At 45.7% G+C, this 25,887-nt stretch overlaps 1 protein-coding gene across 2 annotated transcripts in view; it reads left to right on the forward strand.

The window, feature by feature from the left end:
- The window catches only part of LOC134995072 (dedicator of cytokinesis protein 3-like), an 84,822-nt gene extending 75,832 nt beyond the window's left edge, over positions 1-8,990 (forward strand). For both annotated transcript variants that reach the window (XM_063951050.1, XM_063951048.1), the window contains one exon: positions 7,328-8,990. In XM_063951050.1, coding sequence (XP_063807120.1) covers positions 7,328-7,753 — 426 coding nt within the window. In that variant the 3' untranslated portion in view covers positions 7,754-8,990. The remainder of the gene's footprint in view (positions 1-7,327) is intronic.
- The last annotated feature ends 16,897 nt before the right edge of the window (positions 8,991-25,887 follow it).

Raw genomic sequence — 25,887 nt, forward strand, 5'->3', positions numbered from 1 at the left:
AAGTGTGTAATGCGTTACAGAGCAGTGAAATGTGTTACAGAGCAGTGAAATGTGTTACTAAGTGTGTAATGCGTTACAGAGCAGTGAAATGTGGTACAGAGCAGTAAAATGCGTTACAGAGCAGTGAAATGTGTTCCTAAGTGTGTAATACATTACAGAGCAGTGAAATAGCAGTGAAATGCGTTACAGAGCAGTGAAATGTGTTACTAAGTGTGTAATGCATTACAGAGCAGTGAAAGTGTTTTACAGACCAGTGAAATGTGTTATAGAGCAGTGAAATGTGTTACTAAGTGTGTAATACATTACAGAGCAGTGAAATGTGTTACAGAGCAGTGAAATGTGTTACTAAGTGTGTAATGCATTACAGAGCAGTGAAATGTGTTACAGAGCAGTGAAAAGTGTTACTAAGTGTGTAATGCGTTACAGAGCAGTGAAATGTGGTACAGAGCAGTGAAATGTGTTATAGAGCAGTGAAATGTGTTACTAAGTGTGTAATACATTACAGAGCAGTGAAATAGCAGTGAAATGCATTACAGAGCAGTGAAATGTGTTACTAAGTGTGTAATGCATTACAGAGCAGTGAAATGTGTTACTAAGTGTGTAATGCGTTACAGAGCAGTGAAATGTGTTACTAAGTGTGTAATGCGTTACAGAGCAGTGAAATGTGGTACAGAGCAGTAAAATGCGCTACAGAGCAGTGAAATGTGTTATAGAGCAGTGAAATGTGTTACTAAGTGTGTAATACATTACAGAGCAGTGAAATAGCAGTGAAATGCATTACAGAGCAGTGAAATGTGTTACTAAGTGTGTAATGCATTACAGAGCAGTATAATGTGTTACAGAGCAGTAAAATGTGTTACTGAGCAGTGAAATGTGTTACTAAGTGTGTAATGCATTACAGAGCAGTAAAATGCATTACAGAGCAGTGAAATGTGTTATAGAGCAGTGAAATGTGTTACTCAGTGTGTAATGCGTTACAGAGCAGTGAAATGTGTTACAGAGCAGTGAAATGTGTTACTAAGTGTGTAATACATTACAGAGCAGTGAAGTAGCAGTGAAATGCGTTACAGAGCAGTGAAATGTGTTACTAAGTGTGTAATGCATTACAGAGCAGTGAAAGTGTTTTACAGACCAGTGAAATGTGTTACCGAACAGTTAAATGTGTTATAGAGCAGTGAAATGTGTTCCTAAGTGTGTAATACATTACAGAGCAGTGAAATAGCAGTGTAGTGCATTACAGAGCAGTGAAATGTGTTACAGAGCAGTGAAATGTGTTACTAAGTGTGTAATGCGTTACAGAGCAGTGAAATGTGGTACAGAGCAGTAAAATGCGTTACAGAGCAGTGAAATGTGTTACTAAGTGTGTAATACATTTCAGAGCAGTGAAATAGCAGTGAAATGTGTTACTAAGTGTGTAATGCATTACAGAGCAGTGAAAGTGTTTTACAGACCAGTGAAATGTGTTACCGAACAGTTAAATGTGTTACAGAGCAGTGAAATGTGTAATGCGTTACAGAGCAGTGAAATGTGTTACTAAGTGTGTAATGCGTTACAGAGCAGTGAAATGTGTTACAGAGCAGTGAAATGTGTTACTAAGTGTGTAATGCATTACAGAGCAGTGAAATGTGGTACAGAGCAGTAAATTGCGTTACAGAGCAGTGAAATGTGTTCCTAAGTGTGTAATACATTACAGAGCAGTGAAATAGCAGTGAAATGCGTTACAGAGCAGTGAAATGTGTTACTAAGTGTGTAATGCATTACAGAGCAGTGAAAGTGTTTTACAGACCAGTGAAATGTGTTACCGAACAGTTAAATGTGTTATAGAGCAGTGAAATGTGTTACTAAGTGTGTAATACATTACAGAGCAGTGAAATGTGTTACTAAGTGTGTAATGCGTTACAGAGCAGTGAAATGTGGTACAGAGCAGTAAAATGCGTTACAGAGCAGTGAAATGTGTTATAGAGCAGTGAAATGTGTTACTAAGTGTGTAATACATTACAGAGCAGTGAAATAGCAGTAAAATGCATTACAGAGCAGTGAAATGTGTTACTAAGTGTGTAATGCATTACAGAGCAGTGAAATGTGTTACAGAGCAGTAAAATGTGTTACTAAGTGTGTAATGCGTTACAGAGCAGTGAAATGTGTTACTAAGTGTGTAATGCATTACAGAGCAGTATAATGTGTTACAGAGCAGTGAAATGTGTTACTAAGTGTGTAATACATTACAGAGCAGTGAAATGTGTTACTAAGTGTGTAATGCATTACAGAGCAGTGAAATGTGTTACTAAGTGTGTAATGCGTTACAGAGCAGTGAAATGTGGTACAGAGCAGTAAAATGCGTTACAGAGCAGTGAAATGTGTTATAGAGCAGTGAAATGTGTTACTAAGTGTGTAATACATTACAGAGCAGTGAAATAGCAGTGAAATGCAATACAGAGCAGTGAAATGTGTTACTAAGTGTGTAATGCATTACAGAGCAGTGAAATGTGTTACTAAGTTACAGAGCAGTGAAATGTGTTACTAAGTGTGTAATGCGTTACAGAGCAGTGAAATGTGGTACAGAGCAGTAAAATGCGTTACAGAGCAGTGAAATGTGTTATAGAGCAGTGAAATGTGTTACTAAGTGTGTAATACATTACAGAGCAGTGAAATAGCAGTGAAATGCATTACAGAGCAGTGAAATGTGTTACTAAGTGTGTAATGCATTACAGAGCAGTGAAATGTGTTACAGAGCAGTGAAATGTGTTACTAAGTGTGTAATGCGTTACAGAGCAGTGAAATGTGTTACTAAGTGTGTAATGCATTACAGAGCAGTATAATGTGTTACAGAGCAGTGAAATGTGTTACTAAGTGTGTAATGCATTACAGAGCAGTGAAATGTGGTACAGAGCAGTAAAATGCGTTAAAGAGCAGTGAAATGTGTTACTAAGTGTGTAATGCATTACAGAGCAGTATAATGTGTTACAGAGCAGTGAAATGTGTTACTCAGTGTGTAATGCGTTACAGAGCAGTGAAATGTGTTACAGAGCAGTGAAATGTGTTATAGAGCAGTGAAATGTGTTACTAAGTGTGTAATACATTACAGAGCAGTGAAATAGTAGTGAAATGCGTTACAGAGCAGTGAAATGTGTTAATAAGTGTGTAATGCATTACAGAGCAGTGAAAGTGTTTTACAGACCAGTGAAATGTGTTACCGAACAGGTAAATGTGTTACAGAGCAGTGAAATGTGTTACTAAGTGTGTAATGCGTTACAGAGCAGTGAAATGTGTTACTAAGTGTGTAATGCGTTACAGAGCAGTGAAATGTGTTACTAAGTGTGTAATACATTACAGAGCAGTGAAATAGCAGTGAAATGCGTTACAGAGCAGTGAAATGTGTTACTAAGTGTGTAATGCATTACAGAGCAGTGAAATGTGTTACAGAGCAGTGAAATGTGTTACTAAGTGTGTAATGCGTTACAGAGCAGTGAAATGTGGTACAGAGCAGTAAAATGCGTTACAGAGCAGTGAAATGTGTTACTGTGTAATACATTACAGAGCAGTGAAATAGCAGTGAAATGCGTTACAGAGCAGTGAAATGTGTTACTAAGTGTGTAATGCATTACAGAGCAGTGAAAGTGTTTTACAGACCAGTGAAATGTGTTACCGAACAGTTAAATGTGTTATAGAGCAGTGAAATGTGTTAATAAGTGTGTAATGCATTACAGAGCAGTGAAAGTGTTTTACAGACCAGTGAAATGTGTTACCGAACAGTTAAATGTGTTACAGAGCAGTGAAATGTGTTACTAAGTGTGTAATGCGTTACAGAGCAGTGAAATGTGTTACTAAGTGTGTAATGCGTTACAGAGCAGTGAAATGTGTTACAGAGCAGTGAAATGTGTTACTAAGTGTGTAATGCGTTACAGAGCAGTGAAATGTGGTACAGAGCAGTAAAATGCGTTACAGAGCAGTGAAATGTGTTCCTAAGTGTGTAATACATTACAGAGCAGTGAAATAGCAGTGAAATGCGTTACAGAGCAGTGAAATGTGTTACTAAGTGTGTAATGCATTACAGAGCAGTGAAAGTGTTTTACAGACCAGTGAAATGTGTTACCGAACAGTTAAATGTGTTATAGAGCAGTGAAATGTGTTACTAAGTGTGTAATACATTACAGAGCAGTGAAATGTGTTACAGAGCAGTGAAATGTGTTACTAAGTGTGTAATGCATTACAGAGCAGTGAAATGTGTTACAGAGCAGTGAAATGTGTTACTAAGTGTGTAATGCGTTACAGAGCAGTGAAATGTGGTACAGAGCAGTAAAATGCGTTACAGAGCAGTGAAATGTGTTATAGAGCAGTGAAATGTGTTACTAAGTGTGTAATACATTACAGAGCAGTGAAATAGCAGTGAAATGCATTACAGAGCAGTGAAATGTGTTACTAAGTGTGTAATGCATTACAGAGCAGTGAAATGTGTTACTAAGTGTGTAATGCGTTACAGAGCAGTGAAATGTGTTACTAAGTGTGTAATGCATTACAGAGCAGTATAATGTGTTACAGAGCAGTAAAATGTGTTACCGAGCAGTGAAATGTGTTACTAAGTGTGTAATGCATTACAGAGCAGTAAAATGCATTACAGAGCAGTAAAATGCATTACAGAGCAGTGAAATGTGTTATAGAGCAGTGAAATGTGTTACTCAGTGTGTAATGCGTTACAGAGCAGTGAAATGTGTTACAGAGCAGTGAAATGTGTTACTAAGTGTGTAATACATTACAGAGCAGTGAAATAGCAGTGTAATGCATTACAGAGCAGTGAAATGTGTTACTAAGTGTGTAATGCGTTACAGAGCAGTGAAATGTGTTACTAAGTGTGTAATTTGTTACAGAGCAGTGAAATGCGTTACAGAGCAGTGAAATGCGTTACTAAGTGTATAATGCATTAGAGTAGGGAAATGCGTTACCGAGCAGGGAAATGCGTTACAGAGCAGGGAAATGTGTTACTAAGTGTGTAATGCATTACAGAGCAGTAAAATGTGTTACTAAGTGTGTAATGCGTTACAGAGCAGTGAAATGTGTTACTAAGTGTGTAATTTGTTACAGAGCAGTGAAATGCGTTACTAAGTGTATAATGCATTAGAGTAGGGAAATGCGTTACAGAGCAGGGAAATGCGTTATAGAGCAGTAAAATGTGTTATAGAGCAGGGAAATGCGTTACAGAGCAGTGAAATGTGTTACTAAGTGTGTAATGCGTTACAGAGCAGTGAAATGTGTTATAGAGCAGTGAAATGTGTTACTAAGTGTGTAATGCGTTACAGAGCAGTGAAATGTGGTACAGAGCAGTAAAATGCGTTACAGAGCAGTGAAATGTGTTATAGAGCAGTGAAATGTGTTACTAAGTGTGTAATACATTACAGAGCAGTGAAATAGCAGTGAAATGCATTACAGAGCAGTGAAATGTGTTACTAAGTGTGTAATGCATTACAGAGCAGTGAAATGTGTTACTAAGTGTGTAATGCGTTACAGAGCAGTGAAATGTGTTACTAAGTGTGTAATGCATTACAGAGCAGTATAATGTGTTACAGAGCAGTAAAATGTGTTACCGAGCAGTGAAATGTGTTACTAAGTGTGTAATGCATTACAGAGCAGTGAAATGTGGTACAGAGCAGTAAAATGCATTACAGAGCAGTAAAATGCATTACAGAGCAGTGAAATGTGTTATAGAGCAGTGAAATGTGTTACTCAGTGTGTAATGCGTTACAGAGCAGTGAAATGTGTTACAGAGCAGTGAAATGTGTTATAGAGCAGTGAAATGTGTTACTAAGTGTGTAATACATTACAGAGCAGTGAAATAGCAGTGAAATGTGTTACTAAGTGTGTAATGCATTACAGAGCAGTGAAATGTGTTACTAAGTGTGTAATGCGTTACAGAGCAGTGAAATGCGTTACAGAGCAGTGAAATGTGTTACTAAGTGTGTAATTTGTTACAGAGCAGTGAAATGCGTTACAGAGCAGTGAAATGCGTTACTAAGTGTATAATGCATTAGAGTAGGGAAATGCGTTACAGAGCAGGGAAATGCGTTACAGAGCAGGGACATGCGTTACAGAGCAGGGAAATGTGTTACTAAGTGTGTAATGCATTACAGAGCAGTAAAATGTGTTACTAAGTGTGTAATGCGTTACAGAGCAGTGAAATGTGTTACTAAGTGTGTAATTTGTTACAGAGCAGTGAAATGCGTTACTAAGTGTATAATGCATTAGAGTAGGGAAATGCGTTACCGAGCAGGGAAATGCGTTACAGAGCAGGGACATGCGTTACAGAGCAGGGAAATGTGTTACTAAGTGTGTAATGCGTTACAGAGCAGTGAAATGTGTTACAGAGCAGTGAAATGTGTTACTAAGTGTGTAATTTGTTACAGAGCAGTGAAATGCGTTACTAAGTGTATAATGCATTAGAGTAGGGAAATGCGTTACAGAGCAGTAAAAAGCGTTACAGAGCAGGGAAATGCGTTATAGAGCAGTAAAATGTGTTATAGAGCAGGGAAATGCGTTACAGAGCAGTAAAATGTGTTCCTAAGTGTGTAATGCATTACAGAGCAGTGAAATGTGTTACTAAGTGTGTAATGCGTTACAGAGAAGTGAAATGTGTTACTAAGTATGTCATTTGTTAGAGCAGTGAAATGCGTTACAGAGCAGTCAAATGCGTTACTAAGTGTATAATGCATTAGAATAGGGAAATGCGTTACCGAGCAGTGAAATGCGTTACCGAGCAGTGAAATGCGTTACCGAGCAGGGAAATGCGTTACAGAGCAGTAAAATGTTACAGAGCAGTGAAATGTGTTACAGAGCAGTGAAATGCGTTACAGAGCTGTGAAATGCGTTACCGAGCAGGGAAATGCGTTACAGAGCAGTAAAATGTGTTACAGAGCAGTGAAATGCGTTACAGAGCAGTCAAATGCGTTACTAAGTGTATAATGCATTAGAATAGGGAAATGCGTTACCGAGCAGTGAAATGCGTTACCGAGCAGGGAAATGCGTTACAGAGCAGTAAAATGTTACAGAGCAGTGAAATGTGTTACAGAGCAGTGAAATGCGTTACAGAGCTGTGAAATGCGTTACAGAGCAGGGAAATGCGTTACAGAGCAGTAAAATGCGTTACCGAGCAGGGAAATGCGTTACAGAGCAGGGAAATGCGTTACAGAGCAGTAAAATGTGTTACAGAGCAGTGAAATGTGTTGCAGAGCAGTGAAATGCATTATAGAGCAGTGAAATTCCCCTTAGAATAAATGTGAGAGATTATAAATATAAGATGTCACATACAGCGGATGACTATCCCTCTCTCTCTGTACAGAGTCCTCTGCACACTATCCCTGCCTCCCCCACCAGTCCACAGTCTTGCTTAGATGGCAGTAACTCTCCGCTCTCAGGCAGCGCCAGCAGTGGAGTCTCTTCTTTGAGTGAGGGCAACTTCTCTGGCTGTCCCGATGCTACAACCATCACAGAGTCTCGGGCCGAGGAGGAACAAAGCGGATGTTACCAGCACTACCCCCCTGTGCGATACAGTTTATCTGACCCCAATGGGCTGGAGCCTCCCAAGGTCCAGCCATGTCGAAGCCACTCCGCTCCCACTGGGGTGACTCCACCTCGGTCACCCAGTGGGGAACATGAAGAGGCAAATGCAGAGCACGATCGGCTACGGAGAGCCAGAAGGAACTGCCACATGGGCAAAGAACAGCCGGCGCGGGTTGGGTGGGAACACAACATGAGCAAACAGTAGTCATGGGCTGGACTGGAGGAGCAAAGGGGCAACAGGAGGAGAGCCGGGGAGAGGTCAGTGCCCCCTGATGTCTGTGTATTAGGAGTAGGGGAGAGGTCAGTGTGTCCTGATATCTGTGTATTAGGAGGAGGGGAGAGGTCAGTGCGTCCTGATGTCTGTGTATTAGGAGGAGGGGAGAGGTCAGTACATCCTGATGTCTGTGTATTAGGAGGAGGGGAGAGGTCACTGTGTCCTGATGTCTGTGTATTAGGAGGAGGGGAGAGGTCACTGTGTCCTGATGTCTGTGTATTAGGAGGAGGGGAGAGGTCAGTACGTCCTGATGTCTGTGTATTAGGAGGAGGGGAGAGGTCAGTGTGTCCTGATATCTGTGTATTAGGAGGAGGGGAGAGGTCAGTGCATCCTGATGTCTGTGTATTAGGAGGAGGGGAGAGGTCAGTGTCCCCTGATGTCTGTGTATTAGGAGGAGGGGAGAGGTCAGTGTCCCCTGAAGTCTGTGTATTAGGAGGAGGGGAGAGGCCAGTGCCCCCTGATGTCTGTGTATTAGGAGGAGGGGAGAGGTCAGTGTCCCCTGATGTCTGTGTATTAGGAGGAGGGGAGAGGTCAGTGCATCCTGATGTCTGTGTATTAGGAGGAGGGGAGAGGTCAGTGTCCCCTGATGTCTATTAGGAGGAGGGGAGAGGTCAGTGCCCCCTGATGTCTGTGTATTAGGAGGAGGGGAGAGGTCAGGACACAGTGACGCCAGCAGAGGGTGTAGCGCATCTTATAGACATATCTACAGTAAGTGACACCTCAGCATCTTCTCCTCCTGGGGCCCTGATCTCAGTCCAGACACAAGTAATACCTGTTCTTCCCAGCCTGTCTCCTTGCTGCCACCCCAGACTTTGGCACATGGTCACCCACCTGCCCTGTCACCGCTAGGGGAGCCTCCCAGCTGCCACCTCTTGATGTCTACGAGGGTCTGGAGGAATTGGGAACCTGCATCAGTCGCCGTCACCATCAGACGAGAATGAGCGATCCCTCGTTATGTGTCTTCATATTCTATAGCCTCCGGCGGTGCTGTGTTGTGTCCTTGATGATCAGCTTCCCGCAGGGTGTGTGTTTGTATATACGGTGTCCGCATGTTCTTCGCACACTGCGTGCCGTCCGGATTATGTGTAAATACGATTCACTGTTTCTGTTGTGATATTTTTTTCCTTCAGATGGTTGTTATATGAAAATAAAGTTTACCACCCTTAAAGGAGCCGTCTGGTTTTATCCCACGTACATCAGTAACAACTGATGTGTAATCTGTGCACCAACTCAGCCAGCTGTAGAGGTATATGTCACGGGGTGGTCTACAGTTTGCCAGCTGTCGGGATTCCGGCGCCAGTATGCCATACTACACCTGTGTCACGCTGTGTTGTAGGACACATCTAATAAAGAGGGTAATAGTAATTATTTCCATTTTATGCACAGTGTTCCCTTTTTATTCTACTCTATTCCTCAACATATACATTGTAAATGCTGAGGACAAGTCCCACTTGTCCTTAGCACTGCTATGCTACTGGTAAATAATACACGCTTACCAGGCTCTTAACCATTGCTACTATAATTGAACGAATCATGACCCCACATTTTACTGGCTTTATTGTGGCGGCCTATGATAGGCTAACCATACTATCCCTTTAAACAGGGACACCCATGAATTACACAGGTTCTGTGGCTGAGTAATACCAGGTGACATGCAGGCTTGAAGTCAGCCAGCCACAGAACCTGTATAATTCATGAGTGTCATGTTTTAAAGGGACAGTATGGTCAGCCTAGCCTATGATGTTGGCCCGGAGGGGGCGTGGCTTACAATGCACTGTAGGAAATTAAACTTTCAAACTATGGCCGAGACGGATCAGACTTTCTAAAGAATGGGGAAGTTGTCGATAGCGACCAATCAGCTTCCACCTCTCATTTCATTGAGTGTGCTTCATAAATGCTATCTAGATGCTGATTAGTTGCTATGGGCAACTTCTCCCCTCCCCCTAAGTTTCCCCCTTAGAGGTCACTGTCTGGTAATCAGTATGATCACCAGACAACGAGCCACCGCGGAAATCTAAGGTCCAGGGATGGGAAGATCTCATCCTATCTTCCATTAGCACAGGGCACTTCATTAAATGATGTGACCTCCTAGTAGTCTTTGTCTGGTGGTCAGTTCTCCACAGATGGTGGCCGGGCACTGGTGGTAGTCCTTCAGGCGGTGTAGGCAGACTAATGGTACTTTCTCTGACGTCCTAGTGGATGCTGGGACTCCGTAAGGACCATGGGGAATAGCGGCTCCGCAGGAGACAGGGCACAAAATAAAAGCTTAAGGATCAGGTGGTGTGCACTGGCTCCTCCCCCTATGACCCTCCTCCAAGCCTCAGTTAGATTTTTGTGCCCGGCCGAGAAGGGTGCAATCTAGGTGGCTCTCCTGAGCTGCTTAGAATAAAAGTTTAGTTTAGGTTTTTTTATTTTCAGTGAGTCCTGCTGGCAACAGGCTCACTGCATCGTGGGACTAAGGGGAGAAGAAACGGACTCACCTGAGTGCAGAGTGGATCGGGTTTCTTAGGCTACTGGACATTAGCTCCAGAGGGACCATCACAGGTTCAGCCTGGATGGGTCACCGGAGCCGCGCCGCCGTCCCCCTTACAGAGCCAGAAGAGACGAAGAGGTCCGGTGAAATCGGCGGCAGAAGACATCCTGTCTTCAGACTAAGGTAGCGCACAGCACCGCAGCTGTGCGCCATTGCTCTCAGCACACTTCACACTCCGGTCACTGAGGGTGCAGGGCGCTGGGGGGGAGCGCCCTGAGACGCAATATAACAGTATATACCTTAGGTGGCAAAAAGAATACATCACATATAGCTCCTGGGCTATATGGATGTATTTTAACCCCTGCCATTTTTACACAAAAAAGCGGGAGATAAGGACGTCGTGAAGGGGCGGAGCCTATCTCCTCAGCACACAAGCGCCATTTTCCCTCACAGCTCCGCTGGAAGGACGGCTCCCTGACTCTCCCCTGCAGTCCTGCTTCAGAATCAGGGTAAAAAAGAGAAGGGGGGGCATTTTTGGCAGCAAATAACGATAATAACAGCAGCTATAAGGGAATAACACTTATATAAGGTTATCCCTGTATATATATATAGCGCTGGGTGTGTGCTGGCAGACTCTCCCTCTGTCTCCAAAGGGCTAAGTGGGGTCCTGTCCTCTATCAGAGCATTCCCGGTGTGTGTGCTGTGTGTCGGTACGCGTGTGTCGACATGTATGAGGAGGAAAATGATGTGGAGGCGGAGCAGTTGCCTGTGTTGGTGATGTCACCCCCTAGGGAGTCGACACCTGACTGGATGATTGTATTTAAACAATTAAGTGATAATGTCAGCAATTTGCAAAAAACTGTTGACGACATGAGACAGCCGGCAAATCAATTAGTGCCTGTCCAGGCATCTCAGACACCGTCAGGGGCGCTAAAACGCCCGTTACCTCAGTGGGTCGACACAGACCCTGACACAGATACTGAGTCTAGTGTCGACGGTGACGAGACAAACGTAATGTCCAGTAGGGCCACACGTTACATGATCACGGCAATGAAAGAGGCATTGAACTTTTCTGACACTACAAGTACCACAAAGAAGGGTATTATGTGGGGTGTGAAAAAACTACCAATAGTTTTTCCTGAGTCAGAGGAAATAAATGAGGTGTGTGATAAAGCGTGGGTTTCCCCCGATATAAAACAGCTAATTTCTAAAAAATTATTAGCATTATATCCCTTCCCGCCAGAGGTTAGGGCGCGTTGGGAAACACCCCCTAGGGTAGATAAGGCGCTCACACGTTTATCTAAACAAGTAGCGTTACCGTCTCCTGATACGGCCACCCTCAAAGAACCAGCTGATAGAAGGCTGGAAAATATCCTAAAAAGTATATACACACATACTGGTGTTATACTGCGACCAGCAATCGCCTCAGCCTGGATGTGCAGTGCTGGAGTCGCATGGTCGGATTCCCTGACTGAGAATATTGATACCCTGGATAGGGACAATATTTTGTTAACTATAGAACATTTAAAGGATGCATTACTATATATGCGTGATGCACAGAGGGATATTTGCACCCTGGCATCAAGAGTAAGTGCTATGTCCATCTCTGCCAGAAGAGCGTTATGGACGCGACAGTGGTCAGGGGATGCGGATTCCAAACGGCACATGGAAGTATTGCCGTATAAAGGGGAGGAGTTATTTGGGGCTGGTCTATCGGACCTGGTGGCCACGGCAACGGCTGGAAAATCCACCTTTTTACCCCAGGTCACTTCACATCAGCAGAAAAAGACACCGTCTTTTCAAACTCAGTCCTTTCGTTCCCATAAGTACAAGCGAGCAAAAGGCCACTCATTTCTGCCCCGGGGCAGAGGAAGAGGAAAAAGACTGCACCATGCAGCCGCTTCCCAGGAGCAGAAGCCCTCCCCTGCTTCTGCCAAGTCTTCAGCATGACGCTGGGGCTTTACAAGCAGACTCAGATATGGTGGGGGCCCGTCTCAAGAATTTCAACGCGCAGTGGGCTCACTCGCAAGTGGATCCCTGGATTCTACAGGTAGTATCGCAGGGGTACAAACTGGAATTCGAGGCGTTTCCCCCTCGTCGGTTCCTGAAGTCTGCTTTACCAAAGTCTCCCTCCGACAGGGAGGCAGTTTTGGAAGCCATTCACAAGCTGTATTCCCAGCAGGTGATAATCAAGGTACCCCTCCTGCAACAAGGAAAGGGGTATTATTCCACGCTGTTTGTGGTACCGAAGCCGGACGGCTCGGTGAGACCAATTTTAAATCTGAAATCCTTGAACACTTACATAAAAAGGTTCAAATTCAAGATGGAGTCACTCAGAGCAGTGATAGCGAACCTGGAAGAAGGGGACTATATGGTGTCTCTGGACATCAAAGATGCTTATCTCCACGTCCCAATATACCCTTCTCACCAAGGGTACCTCAGGTTTGTAGTACAAAACTGTCATTATCAGTTTCAGACGCTGCCGTTTGGATTGTCCACGGCACCTCGGGTCTTTACCAAGGTAATGGCCGAAATGATGATTCTTCTACGAAGAAAAGGCATTTTAATTATCCCTTACTTGGACGATCTCCTGATAAGGGCAAGATCCAGGGAACAGTTAGAAGTCGGAGTAGCACTATCTCAGGTAGTGTTACGTCAGCACGGGTGGATTCTAAATATTCCAAAATCGCAGCTGATTCCAACGACACGTCTACTGTTCCTAGGAATGATTCTGGACACAGTCCAGAAGAAGGTGTTTCTCCCGGAGGAGAAGGCCAGGGAGTTATCCGAGCTAGTCAGGAACCTCCTAAAACCAGGCCAGGTCTCAGTGCATCAGTGCACGAGGGTCCTGGGAAAAATGGTGGCTTCTTACGAAGCGATTCCATTCGGAAGATTCCATGCAAGAACGTTTCAGTGGGATCTACTGGACAAATGGTCCGGATCGCATCTGCAGATGCATCAGCGGATAACCCTGTCGCCAAGGACAAGGGTGTCTCTCCTGTGGTGGCTGCAGAGTGCTCATCTACTAGAGGGCCGCAGATTTGGCATTCAGGATTGGATCCTGGTAACCACGGATGCCAGCCTGAGAGGCTGGGGAGCAGTCACACAGGGAAGGAATTTCCAGGGCTTGTGGTCAAGCATGGAAACATCTCTTCATATAAACATTCTGGAACTAAGGGCCATTTACAATGCCCTAAGTCAAGCAAAACCTCTGCTTCAGGGTCAGGCGGTGTCGGACAACATCACGTCAGTCGCCTACGTAAACAGACAGGGCGGCACGAGAAGCAGGAGGGCAATGGCAGAAGCTGCAAGGATTCTTCGCTGGGCGGAAAATCATGTGATAGCACTGTCAGCAGTGTTCATTCCGGGAGTGGACAACTGGGAAGCAGACTTCCTCAGCAGACACGACCTTCACCCGGGAGAGTGGGGACTTCACCCAGAAGTCTTCCACCTGATTGTAAACCGTTGGGAAAAACCAAAGGTGGACATGATGGCGTCACGTCTAAACAAAAAACTGGACAGATATTGCGCCAGGTCAAGGGACCCTCAGGCAATAGCAGTGGACGCTCTGGTAACGCCGTGGGTGTACCAGTCAGTGTATGTGTTCCCTCCTCTGCCTCTCATACCAAAAGTACTGAGAATCATAAGAAGGAGAGGAGTAAGAACTATACTCGTGGTTCCGGACTGGCCAAGAAGGACTTGGTACCCGGAACTTCAAGAGATGCTCACGGACGAACCGTGGCCTCTACCTCTAAGAAAGGACCTGCTACTGCAGGGGCCTTGTCTGTTCCAAGACTTACCGCGGCTGCGTTTGACGGCATGGCGGTTGAACGCCGGATCCTGAGGGAAAAAGGCATTCCAGAAGAAGTCATTCCTACTCTGGTCAAAGCCAGGAAGGACGTAACCGCAAAACATTATCACCGCATTTGGCGTAAATATGTTGCGTGGTGTGAGGCCAAGAAGGCCCCTACAGAGGAATTTCAACTGGGTCGTTTCCTTCATTTCCTGCAAACAGGACTGTCTATGGGCCTAAAATTAGGGTCCATTAAGGTTCAAATTTCGGCCCTGTCGATTTTTTTCCAGAAAGAACTGGCTTCAGTACCTGAAGTTCATTTGTAAAAGGGGTGCTGCACATACAGCCTCCTTTTGTGCCTCCAGTGGCACCTTGGGATCTCAATGTGGTGTTGAGTTTTCTAAAGTCACATTGGTTTGAACCACTTTCCACTGTGGACTTAAAATATCTCACATGGAAGGTGTCGATGCTGTTAGCCTTGGCTTCAGCCAGGCGTGTGTCAGAATTGGCGGCTTTATCATATAAAAGCCCTTACTTAATTTTTCATTCTGACAGGGCGGAATTGAGGACTCGTCCTCAATTTTCTACCTAAGGTGGTTTCTGCATTTCACATGAACCAACCTATTGTGGTACCTGCGGCTACCAGGGACTTAGAGGACTCTAAGTTGCTTGACGTTGTCAGGGCCTTGAAAATATATGTTTCCAGGACGGCTGGAGTCAGAAAATCTGACTCGCTGTTTATCCTGTATGCACCCAACAAGCTGGGTGCTCCTGCTTCTAAGCAGACGATTGCTCGTTGGATTTGTAGTACAATTCAGCTTGCACATTCTGTGGCAGGATTGCCACAGCCAAAATCAGTAAAAGCCCATTCCACAAGGAAAGTGGGCTCATCTTGGGCGGCTGCCCGAGGGGTCTCGGCTTTACAACTTTGCCGAGCAGCTACTTGGTCAGGGGCAAACACGTTTGCTAAATTCTACAAATTTGATACCCTGGCTGAGGAGGACCTGGAGTTCTCTCATTCGGTGCTGCAGAGTCATCCGCACTCTCCCGCCCATTTGGGAGCTTTGGTATAATCCCCATGGTCCTTACGGAGTCCCAGCATCCACTAGGACGTCAGAGAAAATAAGATTTTACTTACCGATAAATCTATTTCTCGTAGTCCGTAGTGGATGCTGGGCGCCCATCCCTAGTGCGGATTGTCTGCAATACTTGTATATAGTTATTGTTACAAAAATTCGGGTTATCATTGTTGTGAGCCATCTTTTCAGAGGCTCCTTTGCGTTTATCATACTGTTAACTGGGTTCAGATCACAAGTTGTACGGTGTGATTGGTGTGGCTGGTATGAGTCTTACCCGGGATTCAATATCCTTCCTTATTATGTACGCTCGTCCGGGCACAGTATCCTAACTGAGGCTTGGAGGAGGGTCATAGGGGGAGGAGCCAGTGCACACCACCTGATCCTTAAGCTTTTATTTTGTGCCCTGTCTCCTGCGGAGCCGCTATTCCCCATGGTCCTTACGGAGTCCCAGCATCCACTACGGACTACGAGAAATAGATTTATCGGTAAGTAAAATCTTATTTTCTGGAAAACCACAATATTCTGAATAAACAAGGTATAATGTGTGTATACTGTGTAATAAATGACTGCTATTGATGTTGGAATGTGGCCAGGGGTGAGAGAAGCCTCAGCAGTGTCAGGGTTAAATAGTATATTAGCCTGTGTTACAGTGAGGGAGCGCTGTATATTCCCTTAGACGCCGCTTCCAGCTCTTATGTGTAGATACCGAGGCTCGCTGTCTCTCCTAGGTACAGTACTTAGGTGGTCATTCCGAGTTCATCGCTAGCTGCATTTGTTTGCAGCGCAGCGAACAGGCTAAGAAAAACAGCCATTATGCGTATGCGGCGCAATGCGCACGCGTGACGTACAGGCACAATGTACGATGTAGTTTTGCACAGGGTCTAGCGAAGTATTTCAGTCACACTGGTTGCCGCAGAGTGATTGACATGACAGTTTTTAGCAGCCGTGCAAACGCTATGCCGCCGCCCACTGGGAGTGTATTTTAGCTTAGCAGAAGTGCGAAGGAAAGGATCGCAGAGCGGCTACAAAGTTTTATTGTATAGTTTCAGAGTAGCTCAAAACCTACTCAGCGCTTGCGATCACTTCAGACCATTCAGTTCCGGATTTGACGTCACAAAGTGGGCGTTTCTGGGTGGCAACTGACCGTTTTCAGGGATGTTTCCGGAAAAACACAGGCATGCCAGGAAAAACGCAGGCGTGGTTGGGCGAACGCAGGGCGTGTTTGTGACGTCAAATCCGGAATTGAATGGTTTGAAGTGATCGCAAGCGCTGAGTAGGTTTTGAGCTACTCTGAAACTACACAAAAAAACTTTGTAGCCGCTCTGCGATCCTTTCCTTCGCACTTCTGCTAAGCTAAAATACACTCCCAGTGGGAGGCGGCATAGCGTTTGCACAGCTGCTAAAAGCTGCTAGCGAGCGATCAACTCGGAATGACCCCCTTAGTGCATAGCTGTTACAGCCTAGGAGTGAGTATGTGTCGGGGAGATTTGCAGCTATGGTGTCTCAGACAGGACAAACGATACAGACAGCATACACGACAGGCCAGTTCAGAAGGCAGAAGACTTGGAACACACATAATACATAATAACAAAATCCTCAGGAACAACAAGGACAGGATCTAGTCCAGGTAAAACCTAACACCAAGCAGGCAGTGAATGCATTGAGTGTATTTATGTGGGTAAAGGGGGGTACTCACGGAGCGATAATCTAAGCAATCTGACTAGATTGCTTAGATTTTAAGCCTGATCGCTCTGTGTACCCCCTACAGCGATAGCGATGCGCATCCCCGCGCATCGCTATCGCTGGTGCTAGATTGGCCTGCCATGAAGGCTCAATTTAGCAGGTCGCTCATTTCACCCGCTGGGTGAAATGAGCGCCCCCCGTCTCCCCTCGCACGCTCAGCACACATCGCGCTGTGCTGACTGGTGGGAGAGATGTGTGCTGAGCGGTTCGCTCAGCACACATCTCTCCCACATCTGCCCGTGAATACGGGCCTTAACACTCAAATAGGCTGCGGGAATGAGATCATGTGAACACCCACGAGAATACAGTGTTGATTTAAGCAGCTATGAAATAGCAGAGCTGAGAGCTGTCAGTCAGGACAGGTGCTGCTTAATTACTGCTGAGCCAGAGTGGAAAGCAGTAGCCTAGCAAACTCAGCACCCACAATTCCACTGAATGCAGACAGAACTGTAACAATAACACATTACCGTACAACCCAGCACTCTACTACCTAAACGTGTAACGCGTTGCAGCACCACCCAGCACTACTACCTATGTGTTACAGCGACATCCAGCACCACTACCTATAACGCATTACATCGGCACCCAGCACTACCGCTAATGCAACACAGCGACACCCAGCACTACTAACACTTCACAGCGTCACCCAGCGCTACTACCTCTAACGCGTTACAGCGCCACCCAGCGCTACTACCTCTAACGAGTTACAGCGCCACCCAGCTGTACTACCTATAAAGCATCTAACTGGGATGTGTAGTTCCACAGCAGCTGGAGGGCTACATTTTGAATACACCTGATGTACAGTACATGCTGATAATGCTGATTTATATACAGGAATGAAAAGCTATACCTTAAACACACTTTAAATACACTTTACCATGGAGCCGCTGCGTCCGCTATACCTTATACACACTCTACGTACTCTTTACGCTGTTAGCGTAAAGAGTCCCGTACTGTGTACGGACTTTGCGCACAAACGCTGCGCTGACGGTACAAAGTACACACAGCGCGTACACACCCAGAGATACACCGCAAACCCTTAACAGCTATGCAATGCGATAATAATACACTTTAAACCTTAGCAGGGAAAGGAAGACACGACACCAGATTGTAATTAAACTGCTGGGTTCCGACACCACAGCATATTATTACTGAAAGGGGGTTACAATATATACAATACAATATAACAGAGTTATGGCTACAGTCAATGGTACATACGTGATTGGATTCGCCGCGCTACCCATTCTGGTCCTCAGTCATCTGATAGATAACTTTGTGAGCCTTGTGTCTGACCAGGCCTGCAGCAGGCTCTCTTTATACAATTCTGCCAAAACCTAATACAATAGACACTGTGTGCTCTTCTTCCATTGGTTCGGGGGTGGGACATATCCTGTGCACCGGAGATCATTGGTCAGCTCAAGAAGTGGGCGATGGCTAGGACTTGAGATGTGGTTTCTGTTGTTTGGATCTGAGTTCCCGCCCCATGACCAGTTAAACCCATCACATTAGTCCTACATAAATCTGTTATTATTAATAACTTAATGTGGTAATATATAATAATCTTATTCCCATCAGATTAATGTTTACGTGACTCTGAACAATATGATCCCACACATGATATTTCCATCCTCGAGATATACATATATCCACATATATCCATATATATATATATATATATATATATACATACACACACACATACTCCTGCTATTACAATTTGTTAGGAATTATATATATATATATATATATATATATATATATATATATATATATACACATACAAACACATACATCTCCAAGAGTTTAGACTGTGAATGTTAATATCTCAGATTTCTAAATGTCTGGCTTGTATTCTTGTTAGTTATTTGCTAATTGAGTTTCTCGCAGCTTCGGTTCCTGGGTATTGTCTCTTCGTTTGTTTTTTGTCTTCAGGTGAGACAATGACAATCCAGTACTTATTGTTTTAAATAGAAACTCGGCTATCCTAGTAAACAAAGGTGTTTGCCTTCTTCATAGAATTTCAAAGCCTAGTGCAAATAAGGCCATTGTATTTTAGTCTCTGGGAGTTTAATTTATGTGTGACCGATCTTCATGCCTTTTAGAAGAAAAAGCAGACAGTGTGGGATTTATACAATATATAGATTAGATTTATGATATGTCTTTGTGGCTTTTCCATGAGAGTACAAATTCCACTGTAATTACTCATACCACGCTCTAATGCGCAGGACCGCGGGAGTGACCATACGCAATTTGCAAACATGTGCAATCACAGCTGAACACGCACGCACACGGAGGCCATCTATGTGGTGTTTGTACGCAATGTATGTACTGCAATATTTTTCGACTTTGACAATGCCCAGCCCCCCTCCCCCAATGTACGATGAAGGTCTTATGTTACAGTTGATTTATTAATGTATGAATGTTATGGCATCATAGTAACATATTTCCAAATGTAGTGACTATAGCGTAAGATTCATGTGAATTTCTAAAGTGAAGATGTATCAGTAAAAAGTAGGGCTGACGGGACATCACTAGCGATTACATGCTGCAGAATGTCGCATGTCACACGGCTACCCGCCATCGGAACCACTAATACGCTGTAACTGGTCAAAGGAAGTTGTGGAAGCCGGGCGCGGAAGGCTGTGGCCAAACCGGAAAGAGACAGGCAGGACTGAGACGTTGTGTTGTAGCTTCCCTGTTAGACAGAGGTCAGAGGTAAGTGCCCCGAGCGAGGGCTTGGCTGTTTTATGTTTTCATTTCATTATACTGACATTAAAGTTCCATTTCTTTATTGAACCTGAAAGGTTGTGTGCAGACCCTGACTGCAGCACCTAAGCACTGCACCACGGGGCACTCCACCCAGCTAATTACCCCGGATCGTCACAACATGCTCATGAGAAAGATGAAACGCCAACCAAAATATATTACATGAGAATCTCATCTGACAACGCAGGACACCAGGAATATTCCTCCACGACACTCACTCTGGGGTCAAGTAGGCTCCTAAAATATAAAACCATACTTCCTGGTGCGGTATCACTAAAACACCAAATCCTGGCACTTCCACCAAAAAATAAGAATTTACTTACCGATAATTCTATTTCTCATAGTCCGTAGTGGATGCTGGGGACTCCGTAAGGACCATGGGGAATAGCGGCTCCGCAGGAGAGTGGGCACATCTAAAGAAAGCTTTAGGACTATCTGGTGTGCACTGGCTCCTCCCCCTATGACCCTCCTCCAAGCCTCAGTTAGGATACTGTGCCCGGACGAGCGTACACAATAAGGAAGGATTTTGAATCCCGGGTAAGACTCATACCAGCCACACCAATCACACCGTATAACCTGTGATCTGAACCCAGTTAACAGCATGATAACAGAGGAGCCTCTGAAAGATGGCTCACAACAATAATAACCCGATTTTTGTAACAATAACTATGTACAAGTATTGCAGACAATCCGCACTTGGGATGGGTGCCCAGCATCCACTACGGACTATGAGAAATAGAATTATCGGTAAGTAAATTCTTATTTTCTCTAACGTCCTAAGTGGATGCTGGGGACTCCGTAAGGACCATGGGGATTATACCAAAGCTCCCAAACGGGCGGGAGAGTGCGGATGACTCTGCAGCACCAAATGAGAGAACTCCATGTCCTCCTCAGCCAGGATATCAATTTTGTAGAATTTTACAAACGTATTTGCTCCTGACCAAGTAGCTGCTCGGCAAAGTTGTAAAGCCGAGACCGCTCGGGCAGCCGCCCAAGATGAGCCCACCTTCCTTGTGGAGTGGGCATTTACAGATTTTTGGCTGTGGCAGGCCTGCCACAGAATGTGCAAGCTGAATTGTACTACAAATCCAACGAGCAATAGTCTGCTTAGAAGCAGGAGCACCCAGCTTGTTGGGTGCACACAGGATAAACAGCGAGTCAGATTTCCTGACTCCAGCCGTCCTGGAAACATATATTTTCAGGGCACTGACAACGTCTAGCAACTTGGAGGCCTCCAAGTCCCTAGTAGCCGCAGGCACCACCAATAGGTTGGTTCAGGTGAGACGCTGAAACCACCTTGGGGAGAAACTGAGGACGAGTCCTCAATTCCGCCCTGTCCGAATAAAAAATCAGATAAGGGCTTTTTCAGGATAAAGCCGCCAATTCTGACACGCGCCTGGCCCAGGCCAGGGCCAACAGCATGACCACTTTCCATGTGAGATATTTTAACTCCACAGATTTAAGTGGTTCAAACCAATGTGACTTTTGGAACCCAAAACTACATTGAGATCCCAAAGTGCCACTGGAGGCACAAAAGGAGGCTGTATATGCAGTACCCCTTTTACAAACGTCTGAACTTCAGGGACTGAAGCTAGTTCTTTTTGGAAGAAAATTGACAGGGCCGAAATTTGAACCTTAATGGACCCCAATTTCAGGCCCATAGACACTCCTGTTTGCAGGAAATGTAGGAATCGACCCAGTTGAATTTCCTCCGTCGGGCCTTACTGGCCTCGCACCACGCAACATATTTTCGCCAATTGCGGTGATAATGTTTTTGCGGTTACATCCTTCCTGGCTTTGATCAGGATAGGGATGACTTCATCCGGAATGCCTTTTTTCCTTCAGGATCCGGCGTTCAACCGCCATGCCGTCAAACGCAGCCGCGGTAAGTCTTGGAACAGACAGGGTCCTTGCTGGAGCAGGTCCCTTCTTAGAGGTAGAGGCCACGGATCCTCCGTGAGCATCTCTTGAAGTTCCGGTTACCAAGTCCTTCTTGGCCAATCCGGAACCACGAATATAGTGCTTACTCCTCTCCATTTTATCAATCTCAGTACCTTGGGTATGAGAGGCAGAGGAGGGAACACATACCCTGACTGGTACACCCACGGTGTTACCAGAGCGTCTACAGCTTATTGCCTGAGGGTCCCTGGACCTGGCGCAATACCTGTCGAGTTTTTAATCATGTGGAAGACTTCTGGGTGAAGTCCCCACTCTCCCGGGTGGAGGTCGTGCTGAGGAAGTCTGCTTCCCAGTTGTCCACTCCCGGAATGAATACTGCTGACAGTGCTATCACATGATTTTCCGCCCAGCGAAGAATCCTTGCAGCTTCTGCCATTGCCCTCCTGCTTCTTGTGCCACCCTGTCTGTTTACGTGGGTGACTGCCGTGATGTTGTCCGACTGGATCAACACCGGCTGACCTTGAAGCAGAGGTCTTGCTAAGCTTAGAGCATTGTAAATGTCCCTTAGCTTCAGGATATTTATGTGAAGTGATGTCTCCAGGCTTGACCATAAGCCCTGGATATTCCTTCCCTGTGTGACTGCTCCCCAGCCTCGCAGGCTGGCATCCGTGGTCACCAGGACCCAGTCCTGAATGCCTAATCTGCGGCCCTCTAGAAGATGAGCACTCTGCAACCACCACAGGAGGGACACCCTTGTCCTTGATGACAGGGTTATCCGCTGATGCATCTGAAGATGCGATCCGGACCATTTGTCCAGCAGGTCCCACTGGAAAGTTCTTGCGTGGAATCTGCCGAATGGGATTGCTTCGTAGGAAGCCACCATTTTACCCAGAACCCTTGTGCATTGATGCACTGAGACTTGGCTCGGTTTTAGGAGGTTCCTGACTAGCTCGGATAACTCCCTGGCTTTCTCCTCCGGGAGAAACACCTTTTTCTGGACTGTGTCCAGGATCATCCCTAGGAACAGAAGACACGTCGTCGGAACCAGGTGCGATTTTGGAATATTGAGAATCCAATCGTGCTGCCGCAACACTACCTGAGATAGTGCTACACCGACCTCCAACTGTTCCCTGGATCTTACCCTTATCAGGGAATTGTCCAAGGAAGGGATAACTAAAATTCACTTCCTTCGAAGGAATATCATCATTTCGGCCATTACCTTGGTAAAGACCCGGGGTGCCGTGTACCATCCATACGGCAGCGTCTGAACTGATAGTGACAGTTCTGTACCATAAACCTGAGGTACCCTTGGTGAGAAGGGTAAATTTTGACATGAAGGTAAGCATCCTTGATGTCCCGAGACATCATGTAGTCCCCTTCTTCCAGGTTCGCAATCACTGCTCTGAGTGACTCAATCTTGAATTTGAACCTCTGTACGTAAGTGTTCAAAGATTTTAGATTTAGAATCGGTCTCACCGAGCCGTCCGGCTTCGGTACCACAACAGTGTGGAATAATACCCCGTTCCCTGTTGCAGGAGGGGTATCTTGATTATCACCTGCTGGGAATACAGCTTGTGAATGGCTTCCAAAACTGTCTCCCTGTCAGAAGGAGACATCGGTAAAGCCGACTTTAGGAAACGGCGAGGGGGAGACGTCTCGAATTCTAATTTGTACCCCTGAGATATCACCTGAAGGATCCAGGGGTCTACTTGCGAGTGAGCCCACTGCGCGCTGAAATTCATTGAGACGGGCCCCCCACCGTGCCTGATTCTGCTTGTAAAGCCCCAGCGTATACTGAGGGCTTGGCAGAGGCGGGAGAGGGTTTCTGTTCCTGGGAACTGGCTGATTTCTGCAGCCTTTTTCCTCTCCCTCTGTCACGGGGCAGAAATGAGGAACCTTTTGCCCGCTTGTCCACGAAAAGACTGCGCCTGATAATACGGCGTCTTCTCATGTTGAGAGGCGACCTGGGGTACAACGTGGAATTCCCAGCTGTTGCCGTGGCCACCAGGTCTGAAAGACCGACCCCAAATAACTCCTCCCTTAATAAATCAATACTTCCAAATGCCGTTTGGAATACGCATCACTTGACCACTGACGTGTCCATAACCCTCTACTGGTAGAAATGGACAACGCGCTTAGACTTGATGCCAGTCGGCAAATATTCCGCTGTGCATCACGCATATATAAAAATGCATCTTTTAAATGCTATCAATATTTTCAGTCAGGGAATCCGACCACGCCAACCCAGCACTGCACATCCAGGCTGAGGCGATTGCTGGTCGCAGTATAACACCAGTATGTGTGTAAATACCTTTTAGGATACCCTCCTGCTTTCTATCAACAGGATCCTTAAGGGCGGCCATCTCAGGCGAAGGTAGAGCCCTTACAAGCGTGTGAGCGCTTTATCCCCCCTAGGGGGTGTTTCCCAACGCACCCTAACCTCTGGCGGGAAAGGATATAATGCCAATAACATTTTAGAAATTATCCGTTGTTATCGGGGGAAACCCACGCATCATCACACACCTCATTTAATTTCTCAGATTCAGGAAAACTACAGGTAGTTTTTCCTCACCGAACATAATACCCCTTTTTTGGTGGTACTCGTATTATCAGAAATGTGTAAAACATTTTTCATTGCCTCAATCATGTAACGTGTGGCCCTACTGGAAGTCACATTCGTCTCTTCACCGTCGACACTGGAGTCAGTATCCGTGTCGGCGTCTATATCTGCCATCTGAGGTAACGGGCGCTTTAGAGCCCCTGACGGCCTATGAGACGTCTGGACAGGCACAAGCTGAGTAGCCGGCTGTCTCATGTCAACCACTGTCTTTTATACAGAGCTGACACTGTCACGTAATTCCTTCCAACAGTTCATCCACTCAGGTGTCGACCCCCTAGGGGGTGACATCACTATTACAGGCAATCTGCTCCGTCTCCACATCATTTTTCTCCTCATACATGTCGACACAAAAGTACCGACATACAGCACACACACAGGGAATGCTCTGATAGAGGACAGGACCCCACTAGCCCTTTGGGGAGACAGAGGGAGAGTTTGCCAGCACACACCAGAGCGCTATATATATACAGGGATAACCTTATATAAGTGTTTTTCCCCTTATAGCTGCTGTATAGTTAATACTGCGCCTAATTAGTGCCCCCCTCTCTTTTTTTAACCCTTTCTGTAGTGTAGTGACTGCAGGGGAGAGACAGGGAGCTTCCCTCCAACGGAGCTGTGAGGGAAAATGGCGCCAGTGTGCTGAGGAGATAGGCTCCGCCCCTTTTTCGCGGACTTTTCTCCTGCTTTTTTATGGATTCTGGCAGGGGTTAAATGCATCCATATAGCCCAGGAGCTATATGTGATGCATTTTTTTTGCCATCCAAGGTGTTTTTATTGCGTCTCAGGGCGCCCCCCCCAGCGCCCTGCACCCTCAGTGACCGAAGTGTGAAGTGTGCTGAGAGCAATGGCGCACAGCTGCAGTGCTGTGCGCTACCTTGTTGAAGACAGGAACGTCTTCTGCCGCCGATTTTCCGGACCTCTTCTGCCTTCTGGCTCTGTAAGGGGGCCAGCGGCGCGGCTCTGGGACCCATCCAAGCTGGGCCTGTGATCGTCCCTCTGGAGCTAATGTCCAGTAGCCTAAGAAGCCCGATCCACTCTGCACGCAGGTGAGTTCGCTTCTTCTCCCCTTAGTCCCTCGATGCAGTGAGCCTGTTGCCAGCAGGACTCACTGAAAATAAAAAACCTAAACTAAAACTTTCACTAAGAAGCTCAGGAGAGCCCCTAGTGTGCACCCTTCTCGTTCGGGCACAGAGATCTAACTGAGGCTTGGAGGAGGGTCATAGGGGGAGGAGCCAGTGCACACCAGATAGTCCTAAAGCTTTCTTTAGATGTGCCCAGTCTCCTGCAGAGCCGCTATTCCCCATGGTCCTTACGGAGTCCCCAGCATCCACTTAGGACGTTAGAGAAACTGGGGTTACGCCATGTGAACATGTCACATGATAATAAGTATGCAAACGACACATTGCGCTCTTAAAGTATCCTTAAAATACGTGCAGCACAATATGTAGATTTATATGCGTACCGGACACAATGATAACGTGAGTTTGGCCCTCATTCCGAGTTGATCGCCAGCTGCCGTTGTTCGCAGCGCAGCGATCAGGCTAAAAATCGGCACTTCTGCGCATGCGTACGGGCCGCAGAACGCACGCGCCAAGTACTTTCACACAAAACTATGCAGTTTTACACAAGGTCTAGCGACGCTTTTCTGTCGCTCTGTTGATCGGTGAGTGATTGACAGGAAGTGGGTGTTTC

Source organism: Pseudophryne corroboree, unplaced genomic scaffold (genome assembly GCF_028390025.1).
Source record: "Pseudophryne corroboree isolate aPseCor3 unplaced genomic scaffold, aPseCor3.hap2 scaffold_1361, whole genome shotgun sequence".
Taxonomy (NCBI): domain Eukaryota; kingdom Metazoa; phylum Chordata; class Amphibia; order Anura; family Myobatrachidae; genus Pseudophryne; species Pseudophryne corroboree.